This window comes from Crinia signifera, chromosome 9, assembly GCF_055691185.1.
Source record: "Crinia signifera chromosome 9, ASM5569118v1, whole genome shotgun sequence".
NCBI lineage: Eukaryota > Metazoa > Chordata > Amphibia > Anura > Myobatrachidae > Crinia > Crinia signifera.
Window position 1 is genome coordinate 161,537,833 of NC_139225.1, and position 27,378 is coordinate 161,565,210.

Genomic DNA, 27,378 nt, shown 5'->3' on the forward strand with positions numbered 1-27,378 from the left:
CAGGCTGTCAGGTGTCCGTACACTGTTGCGTGGCGTCGCAGCAGTGTATGGGCACCTTTAGCTTGGTTCATTCCACTGTTACCCCAGGAGTGTGTATATTGTGCCTCACTATATTCAAAGAAACAGACAATCTCTGACCAACACTTCACTGATGATGATATAGTGGTTGCTGCCTGGTAATACTAATGCAGTTTATTAATGAGTGTTGTATGTGACTGACATTCACAAATATCTGTAGCTAGTTGTATTGTGTACTTATTATTATTGTAGCTTGCCTGAGCTGGTATAACATTCAGTGACGTCTCCTCCTCTCTGAATCCTCCAGAGCTCAGTGTGTTGTGTCTGTGAAATTTGCTGCTGTTTGAGTGACTGGTGCTGCAGGGTGAGGTTTGTGCTCTGATTGGCTCTCTGAGTCAGTGAGAGCCAATCAGAACTAGCAGTGGGCCCTGTTGCCTAGCAGCTACAGCAACCATAGAGAGGGAGAGGGAGGGAAGCAGAGAGAAAGTCAGACAGCCTCCAACGAACCTAGGAAGTTTCCCTGACACAGACACAGCAACCAGGGGAGGCATATCTTTTGGGAATTACAAAAAATAAGCCACCATCGGTACACCATCGAATGATTAGCATTCGATGGTGACAAACATTGGAAGGTCACCATTAAATGGCAAAACCACTAACATCGAAATAAAAACATCGATGTTTCTGAAACATCGACCATCGATGTCCATCCCTAGAGTGACATCATCTAATGTATATCAATATATCAGCGCGCGATCCCCGGCACCAGCGCGCCCCACCACCCCCCCCCCCCCGCAGCACCCCCATCACCCTGCAGCTGTCACCTGTCATCCGGCGGCTTCCCCCATCCCCTGCAGGGTGCAGCCTTCACCCATCCCCTGGCGGTGCCCGGGACCTGGCTGTCATGTAGCGGCCGCCCGGGAGCCAGCAGTGGGGCAGCGTCTGCCCGGGACCTGGCTGTCGTGTAGCAGCCGCCCGGGAGCCAGCAGTGGGGCAGCGTCTGCCCGGGACCCAGCTTTGCGACAGTGGCTGCCCAGGAGCCGGCAGTGGGACAGCGGCCGCCCGGGAGCCGGCAGTGGGACAGCGGTCGCCCGGGACCTGGCTGTGCGGGAGACAGAGCTGCATGAGTGGCCACATGGAAAGTAAGTGGTGTCCCCGCTGTCACTACTTATATCCTGTATGACACTGTCCCCCTCAGTCACTCTGTTCCCCTCTGTCACTGTCCCGTGTCCTCCTCTGTCACTGTGTTCCATTGTTATTGTACTCGCTGTCCCTGAGTCTCCTTCTGTCGCTGTTGTGACTAACTTGCCCCCCCCTCTGTCACTACCCCCCACGGTCACTGTCCTCATGTCCCCCACTGTCCATCGCTGTCACTGTGCCCTCTGTCACAACCCCCTGCATCCCCTGTTGTCACTTCCCACATGTTCCTCGCTGTAGCCCTCTGTCAATGTCCCTTGTCCTCCTCTGTCACTGTGTTCCATTGTTATTGTACCCACTGTCCCTAAGTCCCCTTCTGTTGCTGTCGTATCCCCCCCGCGGTCACTGTCCTCAACATCCCCCGCTGTCACTGTGCCTGTTGTTACTGTCCCTGTGTCCCCCTCTGTCATTGTCCCTGCTGTCCATCCCTGCATCCCCCGTTGTCACTGTACCGCATCCCTCGCTTTCACACCCTCTCGTCCGCTGCCACCTTACCCCCATTTGCCCGCCATCACCTCACCCCATCTCGTCTGCCGACACCTTACTCTCCCGCGCCTGCCGTCACACCACCCCCCACCACCACACCCACTCTTGCTGTCTGTCACTACACCAGCTTTCGTCCTCGCCATCACTACCGCTCTCACCTCATCACCCACCTTGTCCCACGTCACCTGACCCGTTGCCACCTCACTTTTTCTCACCTCTGGACCCATCACCTCACTCCCCCTCACCACACTGGCTCTCCCCCTTTCCTCTTTTCCGCTCTCTACCCATCCCCTTTCTCTCTCACATGATCTTCTCTCCTCCACCACCTGTCACCCTCTCTGTCCCCTGCTGTCCCTCATATTTTTCTCTCTCCCTTTGTGTCCCCCCCCCACACTTCTCATCTTTCTCTCTTCCTTCTCCTACGCAGGAGGGTCCACACCACCACCGCTGTCCTGCTCCAGCAAGGTCCTTGACTCTGCCATGGAGCTCCTCCAGCTGCTGGGTCTAGGAGGATCCTCGTTGCCACTGCCATCCTGCTCCAGCCAGGTCCATGCCGCTGCTAAACCTGTCAGTGAGTAAGCTGCACACTGCGCACACACCAGCTCTCAGACACCCCCCCATCACTGCTCTGACCTGACAGCTGCACCCCCCCCCCCACTATCACTGACCAGACAGCTGTACTCTCCCCCCCCCCCCCCCCACCCACCATCCCATCAGTGACAGTAGAACCTCCTGACCCAGGAAAGAAGCGGTCATTTGTCAGATAGCACTTAGGTCGACAAGCATTAGGTCGACACCGTTGGGTCGACATGACTTAAGGTCGACATGGGACAAGGTCGACATGGTTTTAGGCTGACATGTACACTAGGTCGACATGGGGAAGGTCGACAGGTCACAAAGTCGACATGGGGTTTTTCACTGCTTTTTGAGCCGGCATGTACTGACAGGCGGTATTTCATGCCCTATCATTCACTAGGGCGTGGAGTAAGATTATAATAGTGTGCCGAGCAAAGCGAGCGTTGCGAGGGGCTGCAGTTCAACTCCACCTGTGTCCATGTGTCGACATTTGGGACAAAAAACGGTGAAAAACCCCATGTCGACCTTGTGACCTGTCGACCTTCCCCATGTCGACCTAGTGCACATGTCGACCTTAAGCCATGTCGACCTTACTGCTTGTCGACCCAACGGTGTCGAGCTAATGCTTGTCAACCTAAGTGCTGTCTAACATTGAATCCACACCCACCCTGCCAGCACTGACATCAGCTCTATCTATCTACACATGCCCACGCACTCATAGGGTTTAACCTGCTAATAAAACTTTTATTATGATGCCCCTGGCATCTAGTGGCTTCCTGCTTGATGCCATGGGTGTCATACTCGATTCCAAGGAGGTTTTATGCTTGCTGCCAAGGGGGTAGCAGTCTGACAGCCGTGCAGAGAGCTGTGGGCTTCCCACCTGTCTTCAGAGTGGGTCCGCAGATGTTTTAAATCTCGCGCCAGGCCACCAGCCAATAGGAGCTCCGGTGGCTGGTGACCTGGCGCAAGGTTTCAAACAGCCACGAACCCGCTCTGAAGACAGCTGGGGCAGCCCACCGCTTTTGCCCATCTGTCACACTGTTTCAGTACTGCCGCTACGGACCATGAAATAAAACTCCAGGGGGTAATGGACGGGCGTGTTGCCGAGACACAGCCTGGCATGCATATAGTTTCATATAGGTTCCTATAGTTTCATACACATGCCCAGCTGTGGCTTGGCAGTAGGGTGACCAACTCATCCCTTTTATCCGGGACACATATTAATTACACAGGTTCTGTGGCAGTTTAAAACCAGGTGAAATGGAGCCTTGAGGTGTGGCAGTTTAAAACCAGGTGAAAGCCAGCCACAGAACCTGTGTAATTAATATGTGTCCCGGATTAAAGCATACCTTCCAACATGACCCTCTCCAGGAGGGGCACATTGCTCTGTTTCTGGACTTCTCCCTTAATTAATGATTGCCATTACCTGTGTTGAAGCATCTTAGTTATCAATTAACCTGTGTAAAACAGGTGATGGCAATCATACATTATGAGGGAAGTCCAGGAACAGAGCAATGGGTACTTGTGTACTAGCACGGCGCCCCGATAATCAGTCGCACGATTTTTTCATCGCATCGCATGCCATACATGCGATGCGACGCGATATCGCCCGATATTGTACAATGGCATAAAATGTTAAAATTGTATGCCATTGAATATGACATACAATGCCATACAATGGGATGACATGTGATTATAAAATGTATAAGCACCCTAATGCTTAAATGCACCCCCATGCCACCCCCCAAGTATAAACGTGAACCCAAAGCGTGGCGAGCGCAGCGGTACGTGTCCTACGACCTTTTCATACCCCCACTATCCACGTCGGCGTGGAGTTGAGAATAGAAAGTGTGCCGAGCGCAGCGAGCCACCGAGCCCGAAGCGTGGCGAGCGGACGCGGAGACCTGTGAAGCCCGCAAGGGGACGCGGATACCTGTGAAGGTATCCGCGTCCCCTCGCGGGGCTCGCTGTGCTCGCCACACTTCGGGCTCGCTGCACTCGCCACACTTTCTATGCTCAACTCCACGCCGACGTGGATAGTGGAAGTATGAAAAGGTCGTAGGACGCGTACCGCCGCCACTAGCGGGCTCGCTGCGCTCGCCGCGCTTCGGGTTCACGTCTATACTTGGGGGGTGGCATAAGGGTGCATTTAAGCATTTTAAGCACCCATTAGGGTGCTTATACAATTTATAATCGCATGTCATTGCATTGTATGGCATAGTATGCCATATACAATGGCATACAATTTTAAAATTGTACTATATCGGGCGATATCGCGTCGCATCGCATCGCATGCGATATGGTCTGCGATGCGATGGGCGCCGTGCTAGTACACAAGTACCGAGCAATGTGTCCCTCCTGGAGAGGGTCATGTTGGGAGGTATGTTAAAGGGATGAGTTGGTCACCCTACTTGGCAGTGCAATCGTCCATTACCTGCAGGAATTTCATTTTTACCCCAGTTCCCCGACCACTCATCTAACAAGATTTAAAAAAAAGAACCACAGTTGGTGCATTTGTATTTTAGGGGTACATGAGTTGACTCATGAGGGCACAGGGGCGAATTTTATTTCTATTTCATTGTTTGGAGAGATAGATATATATATATATATATATATATATATATATATATATATATATATATATATATATATATATATATATATATATATATATATATATATATATATATAATATCTAACAATGAGCACATTGTTATATATGACTGATTTAGGGTTAAAATGAGCGATAGTGTTGGAACACTGAGAAAGATTGTTACAAATTATTAGCATTTAGCAAATTTATACAGATACATGTACATTTTAGGATACTCCCTGGTGTGTGAGGCAGAGAAATTCATTTACTTTCATTTCATTTACTTTCACTTCTCACTTGGAATTAAACTATTTTTAAACTAAATAATAATAATAATAATAATAATAATAAAAAAAACAGAAGTAGGCAGAACCTGTCCACCTACTTCTGTGACATCAGAAGTTGGACAGAAGTTGGATGGACTAAAAAAGTTTACTGGTTAGAAGAAAAGTTGGTTAGATGTGTGGGGAACTGTTTTAGTTGGACTGTCATGTTGGAGGTTTGAAGGGTTTTGAAAAAGTTGGTCTTTAGTTGGTCTGATGTGTGGCCAGCATAATGCCGGCCACACATCAGAAAGATATCCGTGTGTACCCTGTGGCCCCCTCGGTGTGTACCCTGTGGCCCCCTCGGTGTGTACGCTGTGGCCCCCTCGGTGTGTACGCTGTGGCCCCCTCGGTGTGTACGCTGTGGCCCCCTCCGTGTGTACGCTGTGGCCCCCTCCGTGTGTACGCTGTGGCCCCCTCCGTGTGTACGCTGTGGCCCCCTCCGTGTGTACGCTGTGGCCCCCTCCGTGTGTACGCTGTGCCCCCCTCCGTGTGTACGCTGTGCCCCCCTCCATGTGAACGCTGTGCCCTTTAATATTATTATTATTATTATTATTATTATTATTATTATGTTTCCTGCCCAGACGCTGACCACCCCATGGTACCGCCGGGACTGAGGCGCTTCCACAGCCTGCGGACCACCGGGAAGGCAGAAAGAAGCCACCCTGGTCATCAGAGGAGCAGCTGCACCCAGGTAAATCCATCCCCCACTGTCCCTGTGTGTACCCTGTCCCCCACCCCACTGTCCCTGTATGTAGCCAGCGCCCCCGTGTGTACGCTGCCCCCCCAGTGCCCCCGTGTGTACGATGTCCCCCCCAGTGCCCCCGTGTGTACGCTGTCCCCTCCCCCAGTGCCCCCGTGTGTATGCTGTCCCCCCCAGTGCCCCCGTGTGTACGTTGTCCCCCCCCAGTGCCCCCGTGTGTACGTTGTCCCCCCCCAGTGCCCCCGTGTGTACGCAGTCCCCCTCCAGTGCCCCTGTGTGTACGCTGTCCCGCCCTGTGTGTACGCTGTTCGCCCCCCCAGTGCCCCCGTGTGTACGCTGTTGGCCCCCAGTGCCCCCGTGTGTATGCTGTTGGCCCCGCAGTGCCCCCGAGTGTACGCTGTTCGCCCCCCAGTGCCCCCGTGTGTACACTGTTCGCCCCCCAGTGCCCCCGTGTGTACACTGTTCGCCCCCCAGTGCCCCCGTGTGTACGCTGTTTGCCCCCCGGTGCCCCCGTGTGTACGCTGTTCGCCCCCCGGTGCCCCCGTGTGTACACTGTTCGCCCCCCAGTGCCCCAGTGTGTACGCTGTTCGCCCCCCGGTGCCCCCGTGTGTACGCTGTTCGCCCCCCAGTGCCCCCGTGTGTACGCTGTTCGCCCCCCAGTGCCCCCGTGTGTACGCTGTTCGCCCCCCAGTGCCCCCGTGTGTACGCTGTTCGCCCCCGCTTGTACGCTGTTCGCCCCCCAGTGCCCCCGTGTGTACGCTGTTCGCCCCCCAGTGCCCCCGTGTGTACACAGTTCGTCCCCCAGTGCCCCCGTGTGTACGCTGTTCGTCCCCCAGTGCCCCCATGTGTACGCTGTCTCCCCCCCCGTGCCCCCCGTGTGTACGCTGTCCCCCCAGAGCCCCCGTGTGTACGCTGTCCCCACAGTGCCCCTGTGTGTACGCTGTCCCCCCAGAGCCCCTCGTGTGTATGCTGTCTCCCCCCAGTGCCCCCCGTGTGTACGCTGTTGAACCCCCCCCCCCAGTGCCCCCCGTGTGTACGCTGTCCCCATCCCAGTGCCCCCCGTGTGTACGCTGTCCCCATCCCAGTGCCCCTCATGTGTACGCTGTCCCCATCCCAGTGCCCCCCGTGTACGCTGTCCCCATCCCAGTGCCCCCGTGTGTAAGCTGTCCCCCTCCCAGTGCCCCCCGTGTGTACGCTGTCCACCTCCCAGTGCCCCCCGTGTGTACGCTGTTCTCCTCCAGTGCCCCGTGTGTACGTTGTGGTCCCCCCCCAGTGCCCCCGTGTGTACGCTGTCATCCCCCACAGTGCCCCCGTGTGTACGCTGTCATCCCCCACAGTGCCCCCGTGTGTACGCTGTACCCCCCAGTGCCCCTCCGTGTGTACGTTGTACCCCCCCAGTGCCCCCCGTGTGTACGCTGTACCCCCCAGTGCCCCCCATGTGTACGCTGTACCCCCCAGTGCCCCCCATGTGCACGTTGTACCCCCCAGTGCCCCCCCGTGTACGCTGTACCCCACAGCGCCCCCCCGTGTGTACGCTGTGCCCCCCGTGTGTACGCTGTTCCCCCCAGTGCCCCCGTGTGTACGCTGTGCCCCCCGTGTCCCCTGTGTGTATGCTGTTGCCCCTGTGTGTGTATGCTGTCCCCCCCAGTGCCCCCGTGTGTATACGCTGTCCCTCCTCCATTGCCCCAATGTGTAAGCTGTCCCTCCCCCAGTTCCCCCCGTGTGTACGCAGTGCCCCCGTGTGTATGCAGTCCCCCCAGTGCCCACTGTGTGTACGCTGCTCCCCCCCCCAGTGCCCCCCATGTGTATGCTGTCCCCATCCCAGTGCCCCCCTTGTGTATGCTGTCCCCCTCCCAGTGCCCCCCGTGTGTATGCTGTCCCCCTCCCAGTGCCCCCCGTGTGTACGCTGTTCGGCCCCCAGTGCCCCCATGTGTACGCTGTCCCCCCAGTGCCCCCTATGTGTACACTGCCCCCCCGTGCCCCCTGTGTGTATGCTGTTGCCCCTGTGTGTGTATACGCTGTCCCTCCCCCAGTGCCCCCGTGTGTATATGCTGTCCCTCCCCCAGTGCCCCATTGTGTACGCTGTCCCTCCCCCAGTGCCCCCCGTGTGTACGCTGTCCCTCCCCCAGTGCCCCCGTGTGTACGCAGACCCCTCCAGTGCCCCCTGTGTGTACGCTGCCCCCCCCAGTGCCCCCCATGTGTATGCTATCCCCCTCCCAGTGCCCCCCATGTGTACACTGCCCCCCCGTGCCCCCTGTGTGTATGCTGTTGCCCCTGTGTGTGTATGCTGTCCCCCCAGTGCCCCGTGTGTATACGCTGTCCCTCCTCCATTGCCCCCATGTGTACGCTGTCCCTCCCCCAGTTCCCCCCATGTGTACGCAGTGCCCCCCGAGTGTACGCAGTCCCCCCCGTGCCCCATGTGTGTACGCTGTGCCCCCCCCCAGTGCCCCCCATGTGTACGCTGTCCCCATCCCAGTGCCCCCCGTGTGTATGCTGTCCCCCTCCCAGTGCCCCCCGTGTGTACGCTGTCCCCCTCCCGGTGCTCCCCCGTTTGTGCGCTGTACCCCCCCAGTGCCCCCATGTGTGTGCTGTACCCCTGCAGTGCCCCCGTGTGTACGCTTCCCCCCCCATGTGTACGCTCTGCCCCCCTGTGTGTACGCTGACCCCCCGTGTGTACGCTGACCCCCCTCAGTGCCCCCCGTGTGTACGCTGACCCCCCTCAGTGCCCCCTGTGTGTACGCTGACCCCCCTCAGTGCACACCGTGTGTACGCTGTCCACCCTCAGTGCCCCCCTGTGTGTATGCTGTCCACCCTCAGTGCCCCCCGTGTGTATGCTGTGCCTCGTTGCCTCCCATGTGTACGTTGTGCCTCCTTAGTGCACCCCCCGTGTGTACGCTGTCCCCCCTCAGTGACCCCCGTGTGTACACTGTCCCCCCTCAGTGACCCCCGTGTGTACGCTGTCCCCCTCAATGCCCCCCGTGTGAACGCTGTCTCCCCTCAGTGCCCCCCGTGTGTACGCTGTCTCCCCTCAGTGCCCCCCGTGTGTACGCTGTCTCCCCTCAGTGCCCCCGTGTGTACGCTGTCTCCCCTCAGTGCCCCCCGTGTGTACGCTGTCTCCCCTCAGTGCCCCCGTGTGTACGCTGTCTCCCCTCAGTGCCCCCGTGTGTACGCTGTCTCCCCTCAGTGCCCCCCATGTGTACGCTGTCTCCCCTCAGTGCCCACCGTGTGTACGCTGTCCCCGTCTGTGCCCCCGTGTGTACGCTATCGCCCCTCAGTGCCCCCCGTGTGTACGCTGTGCCCCCCGTGTGTACGCTGTGCCCCCCGTGTGTACGCTGTGCCCCCCCGTGTGTACGCTGTGCCCCCCGTGTGTACGCTGTGCCCCCCCATGTGTACGCTGTGCCCCCCGTGTGTACGCTGTGCCCCCCGTGTGTACGCTGTGCCCCCCGTGTGTACGCTGTGCCCCCCCCGTGTGTACGCTGTGCCCCCCCTGTGTGTATGCTGTGCCCCCTATGTGTGAGCTGTGCCCCCCCCTCATGTGTACGCTGTGCCCCCCCGTGTGTACGCATTGTTATTGTAATAATTATTATTATTATTATATTTCCTGCTCAGACTCTGTCCTCCCCATGCTGCCGCCGGGACTCGGTTCAGCCACTTCCACAGCCTGCAGCCCTAACAGTCTGGTGAAGCTCCGGCGTTGAGTTGCCTCTGCCACCCGGAAGACAGAAAGCAGCCACCCGGGCCATCAGAGGAGCAGCTGCACCCAGGTATATCCTTCCCCCCACTGTCCCTGTGTGTACCCTGTCCCCCATCCCCACTATCCCTGTGTGCACCATGTCCCCCCAACTGTCCCCCACACCACTATCCCTGTGCGTACCCTTTCCTCCATCACTGTCCCTGTATGTACCCTGCCTCCCCCCCCCCAGTGCCCGCCATGTGTACGCTGTCCCCCCCAGTGCCCGCCGTTTGTATGCTGTCCCCCATGTGTACCGTCCCCCCTGTACTGCTGCTGCACCCAGGTAAATCCGTCCCCCCTCTGTCCCTGTGTGTACGCTGTCCCCCACCCCACTATCCCTGTGTGTACCCTGTCCCCCACCCCACTATCCCTGTGTGTACCCTGTCCCCCACCCCACTATCCCTGTGTGTACCCTGCCCCCCCCAGTGCCCCCGCCGCATGTACGCTGTCCCCCTACAGTGCCGCCCCCCGCATGTACGCTGTCCCCTTCCCAGTGCCCCCTGCGTGTACGCTGTCCCCTTCCCAGTGCCCCCTGCGTGTACGCTGTCCCCTTCCCAGTGCCCCCTGTGTGTACGCTGTCCCCTTCCCAGTGCCCCCGTGTGTACGTTGTCCCCCCCCAGTGCCCCCGTGTGTACGCAGTCCCCCTCCAGTGCCCCTGTGTGTACGCTGTCCCGCCCCGTGTGTACGCTGTTCGCCCCCGTGTGTACGCTGTTGGCCCCCAGTGCCCCCTTGTGTATGCTGTTGGCCCCGCAGTGCCCCTGAGTGTACGCTGTTCGCCCCCCAGTGCCCCCGTGTGTACACTGTTCGCCCCCCAGTGCCCCCGTGTGTACACTGTTCGCCCCCCAGTGCCCCCGTGTGTACGCTGTTTGCCCCCCGGTGCCCCCGTGTGTACGCTGTTCGCCCCCCAGTGCCCCCGTGTGTACACTGTTCGCCCCCCAGTGCCCCAGTGTGTACGCTGTTCGCCCCCCGGTGCCCCCGTGTGTTCGCTGTTCGCCCCCCAGTGCCCCCGTGTGTACGCTGTTCGCCCCCCAGTGCCCCGTGTGTACGCTGTTCGCCCCCTAGTGCCCCCGTGTGTATGCTGTTCGCCCCCGCTTGTACGCTGTTCGCCCCCCAGTGCCCCCGTGTGTACGCTGTTCGTCCCCCAGTGCCCCCGTGTGTACGCTGTTCGTCCCCCAGTGCCCCCGTGTGTACACAGTTCGTCCCCCAGTGCCCCCGTGTGTACGCTGTTCGTCCCCCAGTGCCCCCATGTGTACGCTGTCTCCCCCCCAGTGCCCCCCGTGTGTACGCTGTCCCCCCAGAGCCCCCGTGTGTACGCTGTCCCCACAGTGCCCCTGTGTGTACGCTGTCCCCCCAGAGCCCCTCGTGTGTATGCTGTCTCCCCCCAGTGCCCCCCGTGTGTACGCTGTTGAAACCCCCCCCCCAGTGCCCCCCGTGTGTACGCTGTCCCCTCCCAGTGCCCCCCGTGTGTACGCTGTCCCCATCCCAGTGCCCCTCGTGTGTACGCTGTCCCCATCCCAGTGCCCCCCGTGTACGCTGTCCCCATCCCAGTGCCCCCCGTGTGTAAGCTGTCCCCCTCCCAGTGCCCCCTGTGTGTACGCTGTCCACCTCCCAGTGCCCCCCGTGTGTACGCTGTTCTCCTCCAGTGCCCCGTGTGTACGTTGTGGTCCCACCCCAGTGCCCCCGTGTGTACGCTGTCATCCCCCACAGTGCCCCCGTGTGTACGCTGTCATCCCCCACAGTGCCCCCGTGTGTACGCTGTACCCCCCAGTGCCCCTCCGTGTGTACGTTGTACCCCCCCAGTGCCCCCCGTGTGTACGCTGTACCCCCCAGTGCCCCCCATGTGTACGCTGTACCCCCCAGTGCCCCCCATGTGCACGTTGTACCCCCCAGTGCCCCCCCGTGTACGCTGTACCCCACAGCGCCCCCCCCGTGTGTACGCTGTGCCCCCGTGTGTACGCTGTTCCCCCCAGTGCCCCCGTGTGTACGCTGTGCCCCCCGTGTCCCCTGTGTGTATGCTGTTGCCCCTGTGTGTGTATGCTGTCCCCCCCAGTGCCCCCGTGTGTATACGCTGTCCCTCCTCCATTGCCCCAATGTGTAAGCTGTCCCTCCCCCAGTTCCCCCCGTGTGTACGCAGTGCCCCCGTGTGTATGCAGTCCCCCCAGTGCCCACTGTGTGTACGCTGCGCCCCCCCCCCCCAGTGCCCCCCATGTGTATGCTGTCCCCATCCCAGTGCCCCCCTTGTGTATGCTGTCCCCCTCCCAGTGCCCCCCGTGTGTATGCTGTCCCCCTCCCAGTGCCCCCCGTGTGTACGCTGTTCGGCCCCCAGTGCCCCCATGTGTACGCTGTCCCCCCAGTGCCCCCTATGTGTACACTGCCCCCCCGTGCCCCCTGTGTGTATGCTGTTGCCCCTGTGTGTGTATACGCTGTCCCTCCCCCAGTGCCCCCGTGTGTATATGCTGTCCCTCCCCCAGTGCCCCATTGTGTACGCTGTCCCTCCGCCAGTGCCCCCGTGTGTACGCTGTCCCTCCCCCAGTGCCCCTGTGTGTACGCAGTCCCCTCCAGTGCCCCCTGTGTGTACGCTGCCCCCCCCCCAGTGCCCCCCATGTGTATGCTATCCCCCTCCCAGTGCCCCCCATGTGTACACTGCCCCCCCGTGCCCCCTGTGTGTATGCTGTTGCCCCTGTGTGTGTATGCTGTCCCCCCAGTGCCCCGTGTGTATACGCTGTCCCTCCTCCATTGCCCCCATGTGTACGCTGTCCCTCCCCCAGTTCCCCCATGTGTACGCAGTGCCCCCCGAGTGTACGCAGTCCCCCCCGTGCCCCATGTGTGTACGCTGCCCCCCCCCCCAGTGCTCCCCATGTGTACGCTGTCCCCATCCCAGTGCCCCCCGTGTGTATGCTGTCCCCCTCCCAGTGCCCCCCGTGTGTACGCTGTCCCCCTCCCGGTGCTCCCCCGTTTGTGCGCTGTACCCCCCCAGTGCCCCCATGTGTGTGCTGTACCCCTGCAGTGCCCCCGTGTGTACGCTTCCCCCCCATGTGTACGCTCTGCCCCCCTGTGTGTACGCTGACCCCCCGTGTGTACGCTGACCCCCCTCAGTGCCCCCCGTGTGTACGCTGACCCCCCTCAGTGCCCCCTGTGTGTACGCTGACCGCCCTCAGTGCACACCGTGTGTACGCTGTCCACCCTCAGTACCCCCCTGTGTGTATGCTGTCCACCCTCAGTGCCCCCCGTGTGTATGCTGTGCCTCGTTGCCTCCCATGTGTACGTTGTGCCTCCTTAGTGCACCCCCCGTGTGTACGCTGTCCCCCCTCAGTGACCCCCATGTGTACACTGTCCCCCCTCAGTGACCCCCGTGTGTACGCTGTCCCCCTCAATGCCCCCCGTGTGTACGCTGTCTCCCCTCAGTGCCCCCCGTGTGTACGCTGTCTCCCCTCAGTGCCCCCCGTGTGTACGCTGTCTCCCCTCAGTGCCCCCGTGTGTACGCTGTCTCCCCTCAGTGCCCCCCGTGTGTATGCTGTCTCCCCTCAGTGCCCCCGTGTGTACGCTGTCTCCCCTCAGTGCCCCCGTGTGTACGCTGTCTCCCCTCAGTGCCCCCGTGTGTACGCTGTCTCCCCTCAGTGCCCCCGTGTGTACGCTGTCTCCCCTCAGTGCCCCCCGTGTGTACGCTGTCTCCCCTCAGTGCCCACCGTGTGTACGCTGTCCCCGTCTGTGCCCCCGTGTGTACGCTATCGCCCCTCAGTGCCCCCCGTGTGTACGCTGTGCCCCCCGTGTGTACGCTGTGCCCCCCCCGTGTGTACGCTGTGCCCCCCGTGTGTACGCTGTCTCCCCTCAGTGCCCCCCGTGTGTACGCTGTCTCCCCTCAGTGCCCCCGTGTGTACGCTGTCTCCCCTCAGTGCCCCCCGTGTGTATGCTGTCTCCCCTCAGTGCCCCCGTGTGTACGCTGTCTCCCCTCAGTGCCCCCGTGTGTACGCTGTCTCCCCTCAGTGCCCCCGTGTGTACGCTGTCTCCCCTCAGTGCCCCCCGTGTGTACGCTGTCTCCCCTCAGTGCCCACCGTGTGTACGCTGTCCCCGTCTGTGCCCCCGTGTGTACGCTATCGCCCCTCAGTGCCCCCCGTGTGTACGCTGTGCCCCCCGTGTGTACGCTGTGCCCCCCCCCGTGTGTACGCTGTGCCCCCCGTGTGTACGCTGTGCCCCCCCGTGTGTACGCTGTGCCCCCCCCCCCCGTGTGTACGCTGTGCCCCCCCTGTGTGTATGCTGTGCCCCCTATGTGTGAGCTGTGCCCCCCCCTCATGTGTATGCTGTGCCCCCCCGTGTGTACGCATTGTTATTGTAATAATTATTATTATTATATTTCCTGCTCAGACTCTGTCCTCCCCATGCTGCCCCCCGTGTGTACGCTGTGCCCCCCGTGTGTACGCTGTGCCCCCCCGTGTGTACGCTGTGCCCCCCCGTGTGTACGCTGTGCCCCCCCGTGTGTACGCTGTGCCCCCCCGTGTGTACGCTGTGCCCCCCGTGTGTACGCTGTGCCCCCCGTGTGTACGCTGTGCCCCCCGTGTGTACGCTGTGCCCCCCGTGTGTACGCTGTGCCCCCCGTGTGTACGCTGTGCCCCCCGTGTGTACGCTGTGCCCCCCCCGTGTGTACGCTGTGCCCCCCCCGTGTGTACGCTGTGCCCCCCCGTGTGTACGCTGTGCCCCCCCTGTGTGTATGCTGTGCCCCCTATGTGTAAGCTGTGCCCCCCCCTCATGTGTATGCTGTGCCCCCCCGTGTGTACGCATTGTTATTGTAATAATTATTATTATTATATTTCCTGCTCAGACTCTGTCCTCCCCATGCTGCCGCCGGGACTCGGTTCAGCCACTTCCACAGCCTGCAGCCCTAACAGTCTGGTGAAGCTCCGGCGTTGAGTTGCCTCTGCCACCCGGAAGACAGAAAGCAGCCACCCGGGCCATCAGAGGAGCAGCTGCACCCAGGTATATCCTTCCCCCCACTGTCCCTGTGTGTACCCTGTCCCCCATCCCCACTATCCCTGTGTGCACCATGTCCCCCCAACTGTCCCCCACACCACTATCCCTGTGCATACCCTTTCCTCCATCACTGTCCCTGTATGTACCCTGCCTCCCCCCCCAGTGCCCGCCATGTGTACGCTGTCCCCCCCAGTGCCCGCCGTTTGTATGCTGTCCCCCATGTGTACCGTCCCCCCTGTACTGCTGCTGCACCCAGGTAAATCCATCCATGTACGTTGTGCCTCCTTAGTGCACCCCCCGTGTGTACGCTGTCCCCCCTCAGTGACCCCCGTGTGTACACTGTCCCCCCTCAGTGACCCCCGTGTGTACGCTGTCCCCCTCAATGCCCCCCGTGTGTACGCTGTCTCCCCTCAGTGCCCCCCGTGTGTACGCTGTCTCCCCTCAGTGCCCCCCGTGTGTACGCTGTCTCCCCTCAGTGCCCCCGTGTGTACGCTGTCTCCCCTCAGTGCCCCCCGTGTGTATGCTGTCTCCCCTCAGTGCCCCCGTGTGTACGCTGTCTCCCCTCAGTGCCCCCGTGTGTACGCTGTCTCCCCTCAGTGCCCCCGTGTGTACGCTGTCTCCCCTCAGTGCCCCCCGTGTGTACGCTGTCTCCCCTCAGTGCCCACCGTGTGTACGCTGTCCCCGTCTGTGCCCCCGTGTGTACGCTATCGCCCCTCAGTGCCCCCCGTGTGTACGCTGTGCCCCCCGTGTGTACGCTGTGCCCCCCGTGTGTACGCTGTGCCCCCCGTGTGTACGCTGTGCCCCCCGTGTGTACGCTGTGCCCCCCGTGTGTACGCTGTGCCCCCCCGTGTGTACGCTGTGCCCCCCCTGTGTGTACGCTGTGCCCCCCCTGTGTGTATGCTGTGCCCCCTATGTGTGAGCTGTGCCCCCCCCTCATGTGTATGCTGTGCCCCCCCCGTGTGTACGCATTGTTATTGTAATAATTATTATTATTATATTTCCTGCTCAGACTCTGTCCTCCCCATGCTGCCGCCGGGACTCGGTTCAGCCACTTCCACAGCCTGCAGCCCTAACAGTCTGGTGAAGCTCCGGCGTTGAGTTGCCTCTGCCACCCGGAAGACAGAAAGCAGCCACCCGGGCCATCAGAGGAGCAGCTGCACCCAGGTATATCCTTCCCCCCACTGTCCCTGTGTGTACCCTGTCCCCCATCCCCACTATCCCTGTGTGCACCATGTCCCCCCAACTGTCCCCCACACCACTATCCCTGTGCATACCCTTTCCTCCATCACTGTCCCTGTATGTACCCTGCCTCCCCCCCCAGTGCCCGCCATGTGTACGCTGTCCCCCCCAGTGCCCGCCGTTTGTATGCTGTCCCCCATGTGTACCGTCCCCCCTGTACTGCTGCTGCACCCAGGTAAATCCATCCCCCCTCTGTCCCTGTGTGTACGCTGTCCCCCACCCCACTATCCCTGTGTGTACCCTGTCCCCCACCCCACTATCCCTGTGTGTACCCTGTCCCCCCCCAGTGCCCCCGCCGCATGTACGCTGTCCCCCTACAGTGCCGCCCCCCGCATGTACGCTGTCCCCTTCCCAGTGCCCCCTGCGTGTACGCTGTCCCCTTCCCAGTGCCCCCTGCGTGTACGCTGTCCCCTTCCCAGTGCCCCCTGCGTGTACGCTGTCCCCTTCCCAGTGCCCCCTGCGTGTACGCTGTCCCCTTCCCAGTGTCCCCCGCGTGTACGCTGTCCCCCTCCACAGTGTCCCCCGCGTGTACGCTGTCCCCTTCCCAGTGTCCCCCGCGTGTACGCTGTCTCATTGCCAGGGGTATGTTATCATTAAACATTTTAAAAAATCAAATTTTATTCTTACACTGAAATTTAAAATTTAAAATAAAAAAATAAATAAATTGAAAAAAGCTATGAAATTACATTGACAAAAAACCTTACGGTTTCACGTGTCCCATTAAGGCTTCTTACACATGATCTGGCATTTCTGAAACCTGATGTAACTCTTCCACTCAAACGCCAAAAAGCAATGAAATTACGATCATTAAGGCTGACGCCTTAATGGACGTGTTCCTTGCGCAATACAGATATGGTACGCCATCACAGCCTGTGGGTAAGTGCAGATTCAGCACTCTCACAGAGTGAGATTGCTGTCACTCACACAATGGTGGAGCTGCTAATTCACAGATTTGTGTGCTCATTGGAATACACACATGCAGTCTATGCAACTGAAGGTCTGAGCAAAAGAGAGCTGAGCGGATGGGGTAAAAGTGGTGTTGATTGGGGGAGGAGACAGTGTCATGTGGATGGGGAGGAATAGAAATTCGTAGATAATGGGAAGGCTAAGCAGCACTGATGGGGGAATAACAAAGCAGATGGGTGGAAAACAGTGGCACAGATTGGGGGAGATAAGACAGAGTGATGCGATTAGGTGGGAAACAGTGGAACAATTAAAGGTGGCCCAGATAGGAAAAAAGACCATAGCCGGGATGGTGGGTAGACAGAGGAGTGTGGATGGGTGGCAGAGCAAAGATGATGAAGGGAAAACAGGAGCACAGATGGAGAGAGGAGACAGCAGTACAGATGGAAGGAAACTGTGGCATGGATGAGGGGACAGAGCAGCCTGGATGGAGGGGGACACAGTATCACTAATAGAGGGGAAGCCAGTGGCGCAGATAGAAGGAAACAGAGTGGCATTGATGTGAAAAAACAGGGCAGCACAGGTGGGGAATACACATTGGCGTGGATGAGGGAATACAGACTAGCATAGATAGGAGAACACACAGCAGTAAGGATTGGGGAAGACAGAGCTACATGGAGGCATATACTGTAGGAGAAGAAAGTGTAGATACATAGTAGTTGGAGTATTATAGTTTTTGCAATTATGCAAGATGTTTGTGGTATCTGCATGTGAATACTAAATGAAATGGATAGTAGGTAGTGAGTGTGAGATGTTGGACCCCAGTGGTATAGTTCTAATAACTCAGTGGGATAGACAGTGTTAGATGATTGCGGGTACTTATTCGGATGAGTGCGCCACATAACTGCTCAGACCTTCAGTTGCATAGACTGCATGTGTGTATTCCAATGAGCACACAAATCTGTGAATTAGCAGCTCCACCATTGTGTGAGTGACAGCAATCTCACTCTGTGAGAGTGCTGAATCTGCACTTACCCACAGGCTGTGATGGCGTACCATATCTGTATTGCGCAAGGAACACGTCCATTAAGGCGTCAGCCTTAATGATCGTAATTTCATTGCTTTTTGGCGTTTGAGTGGAAGAGTTACATCAGGTTTCAGAAATGCCAGATCATGTGTAAGAAGCCTTAATGGGACACGTGAAACCGTAAGGTTTTTTGTCAATGTAATATATATATATATATATATATATAGTGTCAGGAGGGGATTGTCCGGCACTCGTCGCACTCAATAGGGAATTGCCCGGGTGCCTTCCTAGGTAGAAGGTTTGTTCTCATATATATATATATATATATATATATATATATATATATATATATATATATATATATATATATATATATATATATATATATATATATTTTTTTTTTTTTTTTTTTTTTCTATATGTCTATAGATCAGTACGGTTTATCCTGCATCCAATCATTTTAGTGGGATTATTCTTTTTATATAGAGCTTGACAACTTGGTTGGACTGTGGATTAAAAATACCTGCAGTTATACTGTCTACTTATGCTCAGTGCTTAGCAGCCTTGGTAGCCTAGCAGCCTTGGTAGCTTGCGTTCCACGAATTTGAAAGATGGCACCTGTATGAAACGCAAGCCATCATTGACACACAGCACATAGTTTCCGCTATAGTTTGTGTAGATCGTGATAGTACTAATGATTGAGTCCTTGTGGCTTATACATATTAAATATCTTTAGGAAGGTAAATAAATCTGGTAAGCTGTATGCATCAAATTCTGTCACGTAAGCGAAGACAACCCCCGCCATACGTCACTTCCGCCCCGGACTCCGGGTGTATTAATTTATTCCAAGAATAGGAGCTTGGATAAGGATCTGCAAATAACTCTGATTAATATAGTATTGTCAGATAATCTTTTGAAGGGACCTGTTGTCTTTAAGTACGCAACATACGGCAGCGATTAGTAGTTGAACGCAGGTGTACTTCATATGTGCATTTGCGTTCCAAAAGAAAAAAATGGTGCCGATTTGGAACGCACAGCGTTTTCGCCGTGCAGTTTATAATGAATTACTTCAGTCCACTCCTCAGGTGGAACACACCATTACTGTTCTAACTATTGAGACTGCCGGATACATTATAGTAGCCCACTATTTTAAATATACTTTCTTTGCGATACAGTAAAAACGAGTATTTGAGTTCAAATTCAAACAGGAAGTGACGTTTTCCACCTAGTCCTATATATAGCTTTAGATACATACTAGCAGTCATTCTGCATTTGGATACACTAGAGTGAGCACCTTGGTCACCCAGTCCTATGTAAGTACTTAATTTGAAGCCTCTTTTGAGGGTTATTGTTGCTCCTTTTATTTAGTTACTGTCTTATAGCTGATCATGTTTGTATGCATACTGAATGGAATTCCTTTGACTTATTTTTAAAGTTTCTGGTTGATCCTTGAGGTTAACACCAATTTACAAAGGTGTGAAAATACAGAATATCTGGGGATTTACCTGCTTTTGTCTATTTCCACCAATATTCTAAGTTTTTTGGCGATATGTAAGTCTTTGAATTAATATATTTCAAGGGTGATGGTGACGGCTTAATTAAGCGGGTCTGAATAAAACCCTGACCTTGCCACTATGTATATATCTCTTTATTCAGATATACAGTACATCTCCACAGTTCTTGACATTTGCTGCTTGTTTGAGATATTCTAATATTTGCCGCTCCAAGAAGGTACCAATTTCAAAAAGTTTTTACTGCTTTACTATTATATGATAATTTTTCATGCTCTCATTAGATCTGATGAACCATTATGGGCTAAATAAAGATGGAAGCATTTATAATTTTTTTTTTTTTTTAAAGGGTACGTCATTCTTGTTTATGGATGAACCCCCGTTTTTCTCTCTTTTTTTATAGTGATTTTTTGTACCCCTTAATAATGATTTTTTAGTCTGGGTTGTATATAAATGTAAATTATGACTTATCAATTGTTTGCTCTCTCCATTGTCCTTCTCTCCTCCTCCAAACCTCTCATTTTCTTAAATCCAGTACAAATCAGTATTTTATTATATGTATGTTTATCATTTTTTAGTGCTTTCGCACCAGTTTTCAATCAACATATCAAACGCCCCTGATGAAGTCACGTGGTTGACGAAACGCGTTGGGCCTATCTTCTGTATCAGATTGTAAACTTATTGTGTGAAATTATGGTGTAACTTTGCATGTTTTCTATTTTAGCCAATTTGGTGGCGTTTTTATTAAATATTTGTACATTTGAAAAACTGCCAGTTGTATGATTTACCTTAGCGCACCCTGATTCTTTTTGTATTTCTATCTGTCCTGGGTTCCAGCTAACAGGGGACCTTCAGAGGTGATGCTTTGGATTACTGGGGCGTGGTGTTAGGTACCTTTTGCCTTTTCTTGTCTATTTTCTGTTAGCCACCTGTCACTGCTGCCCCAGCATTATGCCACTGTTTAAAGACAGAACTAAAATGAATTACAATGTAAAAAACATCTTTGAAGATGAGGATTTTGAATTGGATATGGAGGACGATGGAGAGGATTATTTCGTGCATTTAAATGCCTTAGAGAAGTTAGCTGTAAGAGAACTTAAAGGATGGTACGACATCGTTACGTTAGAAAAATATCTCGAGGTTAATAGAATTCCGAGGGGCCTACGTTTACAAAAAAACCCAACGTATGGTATTAATAATCCAGCTTTTTTAAAAGCATGGAACTCAATCCTGGACGAATGTTCAGTTAAATTAATAACAGCATTGGTCAGTGAAAGGAAAAATGAGTTAATTACACTAGAGAGCGAGATGGGTAAAATAGAAGGCCTATTAGCCAAATTCGACTCAAGTGAGGAATTTAAGAGGGATATAGCTGATTTACAGGCTAAATTGGATACCTTGGAGAAAGAAATTATCCAACGTAAACAAAAAAAAGTTCGTACGAGATAAAAGAGATTATATCAACGGCCATAAACATATCTGGCCAAACGAAAATAGGAACACAGACCCATCTTCTAGAAGATTCCGCCCCACAAATAACAACTCAAATTGGGTTAAACCCAGGCGAGACTCCTTTCGAGAAAGGGATGTGGTTCCTTATCGACCCCAAAACCATCATAATACCCATTATAGTCATAAATATACCGAGAGGTATAATGAAAGACCTAGAAGACAACACTCTAGAGACCAAAGAGACAACTATTATCCAAGAAGAGCCTTCAGAAATCGGGTACCTTCCTATCAAGACCAACATCAATACCATCGAAATGATAGGTATAGGTCCCCATCCCCTTACAGGAATCAACAGCAACATTTTTTAGATGTGGAACGAGACTCCGGTCCCCCCCATCGTACCGTAAGGGAAGAACTGTATCCTCGCTTGGACTCACCACACGGTCTCAAGCGCAGACTAAATGGAGATATAGAGGATGCAGAGGGGGCAAACAGTTCCCCAAAGAAGAAAAAAGGACCATTGATACCACCCTCCCAAGGACAGGAATTATTAACAACTCAGCGAAAGAGTTATCTACAGAAGAGAGCTCGTTATTAGACAAAGGTCTCAAGTTCGCGCCAGATGACCATATTAATCATTTCTATCTGTTTATAGACCTCAATAAATACATCAGAAACCTCACGGTGCAACGACACTTTTTAAAGAATCAATCAAATGAGATTAAGGAAACTGTTGATAAACCGTTGGTGGCTCCAGTTTCCCATTTTTATCCGGTTGAATCAAGGGGGAGTCACCTCAATATCTTTTATGAAGCAGTTCGAGAGGATTTCAGATCCATTAAACCTAAGAAACATCAGGTCAAAAATCTGAATCCTTTAGAAAGTAAAGCTCTAAAAACCCTAATGAAAGATGAAAATACCATCATAAAATGTGCGGACAAAGGTGGAGCTGTCGTTCTTCAAGATAAAGCAAACTATTTGGTTGAAGCAAATAAAATCCTAGGAGACGAAGCTACCTACAAGAAAATCCCAGAGAATCCCACTATGGCCTTTCAGTGCGAGCTTGAAACCCTCTTGATCTCTGGTTTACAAAATGGTGTTCTACGCAAAGAAGAGTTTGATTACATCAATGTAAAACATCCTGTACTTCCCATCCTTTACCATATCCCGAAGGTCCACAAAAAAAAAAATCAACCTCCGGGACGCCCCATAATAGCAGGGGTTAATTCATTAACTTCTAACCTTTCTCATTACCTCGATTTGAAATTACAACCCTATGTCTTACAGAATACTTCTCATTTGAAGGACAGTTCCTCAGCTTTGCAATTACTTTAAGGTAAAATTTGGTCTACCAACTACTGCTGGTTAACTATAGATGTGCAAGGGTTATATTCCTCAATTCCCCATAGCAAAGGTCTACAGTCAGTTGAAAGAATTCTACGTAGTGATCCAGCAAAATCGGACTCAGAAATTTCTTTCCTCATTAATGGTATCGATTTCATCTTAAACCATAATTTTTTCGAATTTAATGGTGAATTTTTTATTCAACAGCAAGGCACGGCTATGGGGACAAAGTTTGCCCCATCATATGCAAACCTCCACATGCGAGCCTGGGAGGAACAATTCGTCTATGGATCTCGATTTGAAGAGAACATAATCCTGTATAAAAGATACATAGACGATCTCTTGCTAATCTGGCGCGGAGACGAATCTAGTATTTCTGAGTTCATGGAGTACATTCATGACAATGATTTCAACTTAAAATTTACATTTAAATCTAATCCTACGAAGATCAAATTCTTAGACTTGGAGTTAGAAGGAAGGCCAGATGAAGAAGTAATCACTCGCACATACTTTAAAACAGTGGACGCTAATAGTTTTATCCCGGCAACTAGTTGCCATTTTCCAGCATGGAAAAATAGCGTACCATACGCGCAGTTCCTCAGAATAAGGCGTAATTGTAGTGATGAAAACGAACTTAGGTCTCAGTCACAACTTCTATTCGATCGGTTCATTGAAAGAGGCTACAAGGCTGACTTTGTCGAAGAAGCAAGAGTAAAAGCATTTTCACGTGGAAGAGATGAACTTCTAACCAAAACAGTTAGACCTCCAAAAGAGTTTAAGAGTAGACCTTTTGTAACACAGTACAACTGTGAAAACTATCAGATCAAAAGGATACTTGAAAAACATTGGTCTATCCTTCTACGAGACCCGATTCTTGGTCAACAGTTGCCTCCAAAGCCAAATTTAGTGTACCGCCGTGCAAAGAATTTGAAATCCATCCTGGCACCGAGTAGATTAAAGCATACGATTCCACCTTCATCCAAAGGGTCTCATATCTTGAATAAAAAACCTGGAACCTTACCATGCAATAAGTGTATTTGTTGCCCATTCTTGGAAAGGGCACCGTTTCATCACACTTTAGAAAATGGCAAAGAATACACATTAAGGGAAGCAGTGACCTGCAATTCCGACCACATAGTTTATAGAATTACCTGCAGTTGTAATTTAATCTACGTGGGGAAGACCATTAGACAAGCAAAGCTGAGGATACAAGAACATATGCGAAATATAAAAAACAAAGTAAAAGTACATAGCCTGCCCAGACATTATCTGGAGAAACATAATTCTCTGGTAACAAAAGATAATTTTAAGTTTACCATCTTGGAGCGTGTCCCGTTAAACCCAAGAGGGGGTAACAGAGGTCAAGAACTGAGAGAGTTTTTGGATCTACTCCCTGAATTCCCTCACCCCAAAGGGTCTGAATGAGGGTGTAGATATAGTGGCCTTTCTCTAGCTCCACTCTTTTTCCATTTTTCTTTTACTAAACTTTCTTACTAAATGTTTATCTGTATTTATTATCTGTTACTGGTTTGCATATTGTTGTATGCTATGAGGATCTCGATGTAAAAGGAGTTTATTCATCTATGGATAAGAACCCAGAGCCAAAACTGTGCCTAAAATTTATTTGATGGAAAAGGACCTCCCATTGACGATCAGGGGGTCACTCCAATTATTAGCCATCACAGTGCCACTCTTCTATATATGTTGTAAAAGATCTATATGACTAAACTATCATGTGAGTCTACATGACTAAATTATTATAGTCTTTTTTTACTTTATAAAAAAAAAAAGGGGATTGAATATTTGTCCCAATTTTGGATTAATTCACCACGATTATCACAAATAAATATGGACATACACTTAATTAATGCACATAATGGCCCAAAGTATAATTATAATATATGGACATACACATAATTAATGCACATAATGGCCCAAAGTATAATTATAATATTTAACATATATTTAATGTGCATATTTAATTAATGCACATGTAATAACATAGTATTTTTTATAGTCCTTAAATAAATAATAAAATTATGTTCTAATTTATAGGACATTAGATTATATACACATATTAAGTTAGACACTAATATAACTAATTAATGGTTTAAACCATATCACATATATTTGATTTTTAAAAGATTCTTTACAAAAATGGACTTATTGACATTTTAGTATGACGGGCACAATTTTGTGAATAAAACCCCAAAATAATCTTGATTCCTTCACTTTTTTTCATAATATATATATATATATATATATTTTATTGGTACTTGTTTCCTAGCACGGCCACATATCTTATGGATCGTGTACCTTTAGTTAAGGTACACGATCCATAAGATGGACCCGATTTCCTTTGAAATCAGGTCCATTTGGCCGGCTAGGACAAAATATCGGGGGCATCGCGTCGGTCGGGACCGTTAACAATGGTCCCGACGCGACCGACGCGATGCCCGCGATTTCCCCATAGGCTTCAATGTTAAAAAATATTTTAACATTGAAATCGTGTCGAAAAAGGTAAAATATCGGGGGCATCGCGTCGGTCGGGACCATTATCATAGGTCCTGACGCGATGCCCCCGATTTTTACATAGGCTTCAATGTTAAAAGATTTTTTTACATTGAAATCCTGAAAAAATGTGAAAAATGTGAAATGGGCCAATATGACCCATTTCACATTTTAGATGTCCCCGTCGTCACCCCACGATAGACGCCAACCCGAAGCGTGGCGAGCGCAGCGAGCCCGCGAGGGGCGGCGGTGCGCGTCCTCCGACCTTTTCATTCCCCTACTATCCACGTCGGCGTGGAGTTGAGAATAGAATAGTGTGTCGAGCGCAGCGAGCCACCGAGCCCGAAGCGTGGCGAGCGCAGCGAGCCCCGTGAGGAGACGCGGATACCTTCACAGTTATACGCGTCCCCTCGCGGGCTTCACAGGTGTCCGTGGCGACGTGGACACCTGTGAAGTCCGCGAAGGGACGCGTTTACCTGTGAAGGTATCCGCGTCCCCTCGCGGGGCTCGCTGCGCTCGCCACGCTTCGGGCTCGGTGGCTCGCTGCGCTCGCCACACTATTCTATTCTCAACTCCACGCCGACGTGGATAGTAGGGGAATGAAAAGGTCGGAGGACGCGCACCGCCGCCCCTCGCGGGCTCGCTGCGCTCGCCACGCTTCGGGTTGGCGTCTATCGTGGGGTGGGGTGTACGCCGTGACATTTGGGGGGGTTGGGAATATTTTACATTGAATCCAATGTAAAATCGGGTCCCAGGGACCCGATTTACATTTAATTCAAAAAAAAAATCGGGTCCAAAATCGGTCGGTCGCGACGATCGCATCGCATGCGACCAAATCGCATGTGATGCGATCGACCCGATTTTTCCGACACGACCACCCCGATGTAAATCGGTGTGGCCGTGCTAGGAAACAAGTACCATTTTATTTTCTTTCTATATGTCTATAGATCAGTACGGTTTATCCTGCATCCAATCATTTTAGTGGGATTATTCTTTTTATATAGAGCTTGACAACTTGGTTGGACTGTGGATTAAAAATACCTGCAGTTATACTGTCTACTTATGCTCAGTGCTTAGCAGCCTTGGTAGCCTAGCAGCCTTGGTAGCTTGCGTTCCACGAATTTGAAAGATGGCACCTGTATGAAACGCAAGCCATTATTGACACACAGCACATAGTTTCCGCTATAGTTTGTGTAGATCCTGATAGTACTAATGATTGAGTCCTTGTGGCTTATACATATTAAATATCTTTAGGAAGGTAAATAAATCTGGTAAGCTGTATGCATCAAATTCTGTCACGTAAGCGAAGACAACCCCCGCCACACGTCACTTCCGCCCCGGACTCCGGGTGTATTAATTTATTCCAAGAATAGGAGCTTGGATAAGGATCTACAAATAACTCTGATTAATATAGTATCGTCAGATAATCTTTTTAAGGGACCTGTTGTCTTTAAGTACGCAACATACGGCAGCGATTAGTAGTTGAACGCAGGTGCACTTCATATGTGCATTTGCGTTCCAAAAGAAAAAAATGGCGCAGATTTGGAACGCACGGCGTTTTCGCCGTGCAGTTTATAATGAATTACTTCAGTCCACTCCTCAGGTGGAACACACCATTACTGTTCTAACTATTGAGACCGCCGGATACATTATAGTAGCCCACTATTTTAAATATACTTTCTTTGCGATACAGTAAAAACGAGTATTTGAGTTCAAATTCAAACAGGAAGTGACGTTTTCCACCTAGTCCTATATATAGCTTTAGATACATACTAGCAGTCATTCTGCATTTGGATACACTAGAGTGAGCACCTTGGTCACCCAGTCCTATGTAAGTACTTAATTTGAAGCCTCTTTTGAGGGTTATTGTTGCTCCTTTTATTTAGTTACTGTCTTATAGCTGATCATGTTTGTATGCATACTGAATGGGATTCCTTTGACTTATTTTTAAAGTTTCTGGTTGATCCTGGAGGTTAACACCAATTTACAAAGGTGTGAAAATACAGAATATCTGGGGATTTACCTGCTTTTGTCTATTTCCACCAATATTCTAAGTTTTTTGGCGATATGTAAGTCTTTGAATTAATATATTTCAAGGGTGATGGTGACGGCTTAATTAAGCGGGTCTGAATAAAACCCTGACCTTGCCACTATGTATATATCTCTTTATTCAGATATACAGTACATCTCCACAGTTCTTGACATTTGCTGCTTGTTTGAGATATTCTAATATTTGCCGCTCCAAGAAGGTACCAATTTCAAAAAGTTTTTACTGCTTTACTATTATATGATAATTTTTCATGCTCTCATTAGATCTGATGAACCATTATGGGCTAAATAAAGATGGAAGCATTTATAAATTGTTTTTTTTTTTTAAAGGGTACGTCATTCTTGTTTATGGATGAACCCCCGTTTTTCTCTCTTTTTTATAGTGATTTTTTGTACCCCTTAATAATGATTTTTTAGTCTGGGTTGTATATAAATGTAAATTATGACTTATCAATTGTTTGCTCTCTCCATTGTCCTTCTCTCCTCCTCCAAACCTCTCATTTTCTTAAATCCAGTACAAATCAGTATTTTATTATATGTATGTTTATCATTTTTTAGTGCTTTAGCACCAGTTTTCAATCAACATATCAAACGCCCCTGATGAAGTCACGTGGTTGACGAAACGCGTTGGGCCTATCTTCTGTATCTGATTGTAAACTTATTGTGTGAAATGACGGTGTAACTTTGCATGTTTTCTATTTTAACCAATTTGGTAGCGTTTTTATTAAATATTTGTACATTTGAAAAA

General features: G+C 52.1%; 1 protein-coding gene across 3 annotated transcripts; it reads left to right on the forward strand.

The window, feature by feature from the left end:
- The first annotated feature begins 646 nt into the window (after positions 1-646).
- LOC146036376 (uncharacterized) lies at positions 647-27,378 on the forward strand. Of its 3 annotated transcripts, none has more exons than XM_083160348.1 (7): positions 658-1,160; positions 2,129-2,272; positions 5,778-5,887; positions 9,506-9,660; positions 14,446-14,600; positions 15,604-15,758; positions 19,853-21,055. In XM_083160348.1, exons 1-4 carry the CDS (start codon positions 1,142-1,144, stop codon positions 9,578-9,580), a joined length of 348 nt encoding a protein of 115 aa, XP_083016474.1. In that variant the 5' UTR covers positions 658-1,141; the 3' UTR covers positions 9,581-9,660; positions 14,446-14,600; positions 15,604-15,758; positions 19,853-21,055. The 3 variants fall into 3 exon arrangements, 2 of the variants coding, with proteins under 2 accessions (XP_083016475.1, XP_083016474.1); XR_014460813.1 differs by lacking the exon at positions 19,853-21,055 and adding an exon at positions 27,189-27,378 and having other exon boundaries at positions 676-1,160; XM_083160349.1 differs by lacking the exons at positions 14,446-14,600; positions 15,604-15,758; positions 19,853-21,055 and adding an exon at positions 13,992-14,013 and having other exon boundaries at positions 647-1,160.

Excerpts from the sequence above, each read along its gene's own strand:
- LOC146036376 (XM_083160349.1), top strand. Across the intron at positions 2,273-5,777 it reads TGCCGCTGCTAAACCTGTCA|ACGCTGACCACCCCATGGTA; the intron begins GTGAGTAAGCTG and ends TTTCCTGCCCAG. Across the intron at positions 5,888-9,505 it reads AGAGGAGCAGCTGCACCCAG|ACTCTGTCCTCCCCATGCTG; the intron begins GTAAATCCATCC and ends TTTCCTGCTCAG.